This window comes from Solanum tuberosum, unplaced genomic scaffold (genome assembly GCF_000226075.1).
Source record: "Solanum tuberosum cultivar DM 1-3 516 R44 unplaced genomic scaffold, SolTub_3.0 scf00164, whole genome shotgun sequence".
NCBI lineage: Eukaryota > Viridiplantae > Streptophyta > Magnoliopsida > Solanales > Solanaceae > Solanum > Solanum tuberosum.
Window position 1 is genome coordinate 160,660 of NW_006239092.1, and position 3,303 is coordinate 163,962.

The 3,303-nt window shown below is 37.1% G+C and overlaps 1 protein-coding gene across 1 annotated transcript; it reads right to left on the minus strand.

Annotated features, from left to right (window-relative positions):
• LOC102599078 (uncharacterized) lies at positions 1-2,980 on the minus strand. The gene is made up of 6 exons (XM_015311606.1): positions 2,740-2,980; positions 2,506-2,660; positions 2,351-2,424; positions 1,438-1,561; positions 998-1,282; positions 1-527 (listed from the first exon to the last, which is right to left on the minus strand). Exons 2-6 carry the CDS (start codon positions 2,629-2,631, stop codon positions 273-275), a joined length of 864 nt encoding a protein of 287 aa, XP_015167092.1. The 5' UTR covers positions 2,632-2,660; positions 2,740-2,980; the 3' UTR covers positions 1-272.
• Between the last annotated feature and the right edge of the window lie 323 nt (positions 2,981-3,303).

A 3,303-nucleotide genomic window follows, 5' to 3' on the forward strand; every position in this document is an offset into this window, starting at 1 on the left:
TAAAGGACACAAATACTATTTAATTAATTAATGGAACTCAGATGACACATTATCACGAAAACAAAGACCACCAGAAACAGAGATTTATGAACAACATACAACCCAATTAGCCAAAAGTTCTTAGTTCTGGTTGACATGTCAAATAAGATCGATCCTAGGGACATAAATTCCAGAACACTGATCAAATCACATCAGAACCAAACCCCAACTACAAATAATGGATAAAAAAGGGAAACACAATTAATGATGTAAATTGAGTTAGACCTAGCAAGTTACACCAATGCAATGCTGCTCTCACCACCTGGAGGCTTGCGAACCCCGCCATAGAAGTCTCGAGATTCTACTTTCCCATCTGCGAATATATTGCTTCCACTCATTTCTCGCAACTTTGCTGAACTCAGCTGCTTCTCAGCTGATGCTGGAGGATTATCGCCCTTGAAAATGTCATTTCCTGTGAGCTCTGCAAGTTTCTTTTCAGGAATCTTCTTGGCTGTCTTGACCACTTGTTCGTCACCAGACGAATCACCCTGACAAAAGACCAAGAAAAGATAAAAGAACAAAAATGAGGCTGAACATATTTTGCTGATAAATGGTGGAAGGAATCAGAAATCATACGAGAGATGTTAAGCAAGACTATACATTGAATTAACAATTAGTGTAGGAGCACGAAACTGCTCGCTTCACCCATCCTCAGGATAAGCATAGTTATGCCAACATTTCTTAGAGAAAGCCTGATAACATGCACTGATACTCTCTCTAATTATAAGTTTGAAGACAAACGAGGTAACCAACAGTTTCTTGTGGAAGTGGAACCATTCAGATAGTCCACTAACACTAAGAATAGTTCTACTGGACGGGATCTGAATCCTGCAGATCTTTTCCTATTTCAACTGTTCTACTTCAGCTGCAATAGCTACTCTAAGAAGTATTGGGTAAACAGAATGTGGGATTATGCAGTTTATAGAGCGAACATAAAGAAATTGATAGATGTACATACATTAGTTGGTGCAGGTTCTCCAATGGTAATGCTTTCTCTTAATGCTAATGCACGAGCAGTAGATGGACGAGGTTGAATTTCAGGTGGGGGAGCAAAGATGTCATGTCCGACAAGCTCCTTGGTCTTTGCATCAGAAATTTGTTTCTTCAACTTCATCTCAGACTCACTTTCTAGAGTTCCACTTAGTTCCCTCTGTTTTGCCACTTCAGGGATAGTGACTGGCTTCTTTGGAGACACGGTGTCTTCATCACCAAACGAAATTTGACTTATACCAGATACAGCTTGCTGGGGACAAAAGGCACGTGTAAGAGTCCCGTCGTGAGGTTATATAGACCATATGGAGTCCATAGATGATTATTTGGTGAGATATGTACATAGGCTGCGAAGACCATTAATGATGAATTGATAAATACTTAGATACCATAAACTGGGAAGTGTACCTGATACATCCTTCTATTTGGGATGGGATTAGCACTGTCAGATTCTAAATTGCCATTTTCTCCATCAGCTACAAAAATACCACTACCTGTCATCTCCTTTAGTTTATAACCGGAACACGGTTTCCTGAGACAGTGCCAAACAGTTTCAGCTTATAGAATACAACTTAAGTAACAAATAACAAGTTGCAGCATTCCAATAATTCGTTACTCAAATATAGCAGGACACATCAAGACACCATGATTATACAACAGCACGACAAAGAACATAAATCATGATCCAAATATAATATGGAAGCAGGAAAAAAGTAGTTCTTGGAGGACCTCTGCAAAGGACATTGGCGAAAAATACCTTTCGTAGGACAAACTACCATGACTAACACAATCAAATATCTATTTGGTTGTCTAATAGTATATGGCTTAGTGTCTTATCTGAATAACAAACTATGGAAATAAGGATTTATCGATAAGATGCTGGAAATGGACTTTTAGCAATCGCAGCACACAGACTGTTGACTGCAGATCTGAATGCATGAACGAAATTGTTTGTCAAATTTATACAACTACTACAACACTTCATTCAAGACTAGCTAGGATCGACTATACAAATCATTTTAAATCAAATCTATTTGATTTGAAACTTGTAAAAATAATTAATAGCAGGACCAGAAAGGAACAAAAAATAACAGAGAAAAATGCATTGTTGAAACCGTGAAGAATAAAGCCAAAACATAAGAGGAAAACAAACAAAAAAAATAACAATCAAACAAATTCTCCGTACTATGATTGCTCATTGAAGCATTTAATGTCCTCTCGTATGCTCAGATAAATAAACAAAATAAAAAAATATACATACATCAAAAAACAGAAAAGACAAACACTAATAAATCAAAATCGCAAAAGCTGAATCATTCACCTCTTGTTCAAACTCTCAACTTCTTCATCAGTCACTTGACCACCAAATACCACCTTTTGGATCCCATCGGATGGCTGCCATTTCTCCAGAAAAAAAAAAATCAAAAAAGGCGTAAAAAAAAATATTCTAATTTTTTTCAGAACAATCATTCTCACCTGACGAGACCGGGCAGCGGAAGCAGCAGAACCGATTGCCGGGGAATTTTCCGGCGGATTTTCCGACCAAGTGAGCAGATCTGCAGTGTTAGTGTGTGATTTTCGAACTGGAGTGCTTTTCTCCATACTTTTCCTTCTTGTGCTAACCACAAATGCTACAAAAAAAAAAAAAAATCAAAACCTAGAAACAAAATCTTCTTCTTGGTTTTTTTTTTCTAGCTCAAGTCTCTTCACCTCAGCTTCTGTCAATGGAAAGGAATAAATTAAGAGATCTAATAAGGACTGAATTAGAAGGTATTTTTTTGTTGCTTTTTTGTAAGGGTGGGCTTTGTGCTTCCTTTGAATCTACTACTCTCTGCTTTTTTGCTTGCAGTGAGTGTTTGTTGGGACTTGGGAGCTACGATAGATAGAGAAGGAGAGAGAGAGGAAAATGGGGAAATTAGGAACGTTACTATGTGTATGTGTGTGTGAATAAGAGAGAGAGAGGAGAGAGAGATTTATTCAGGGGTTTTAAATTTTTTTGAATTTTTACTCCGCCAGATTTGTTAATAATTTAATTAATTTTTGGGCGTGGTGAGTGGGTAGGGGGTGGGGGGTGAAATCATGTGCACAGCTTGGATAGGCACGTGTCGGTAGGTGGGTCCCAATTATTTTTTTCTTTTTACAAAGATGCCCTCCTACTATTTTACTTGGACACTCTCTATTTTACACAATCTTAAAAATTATAAATAAAATATTATTTATGCTTCTTTTTCATTTGAATTGAAGGCTTTTTGAAAATATTTTTCTATTTTTATG

Excerpts from the sequence above, each read along its gene's own strand:
- LOC102599078 (XM_015311606.1), bottom strand. The coding sequence starts at position 2,631 with ATGGAGAAAAGCACTCCAGTTCGAAAATCACACACTAACACTGCAGAT. Across the intron at positions 2,425-2,505 it reads CCGCTGCCCGGTCTCGTCAG|CCATCCGATGGGATCCAAAA; the intron begins GTGAGAATGATT and ends GAGAAATGGCAG. Across the intron at positions 1,283-1,437 it reads CAAATAGAAGGATGTATCAG|CAAGCTGTATCTGGTATAAG; the intron begins GTACACTTCCCA and ends TTTTGTCCCCAG.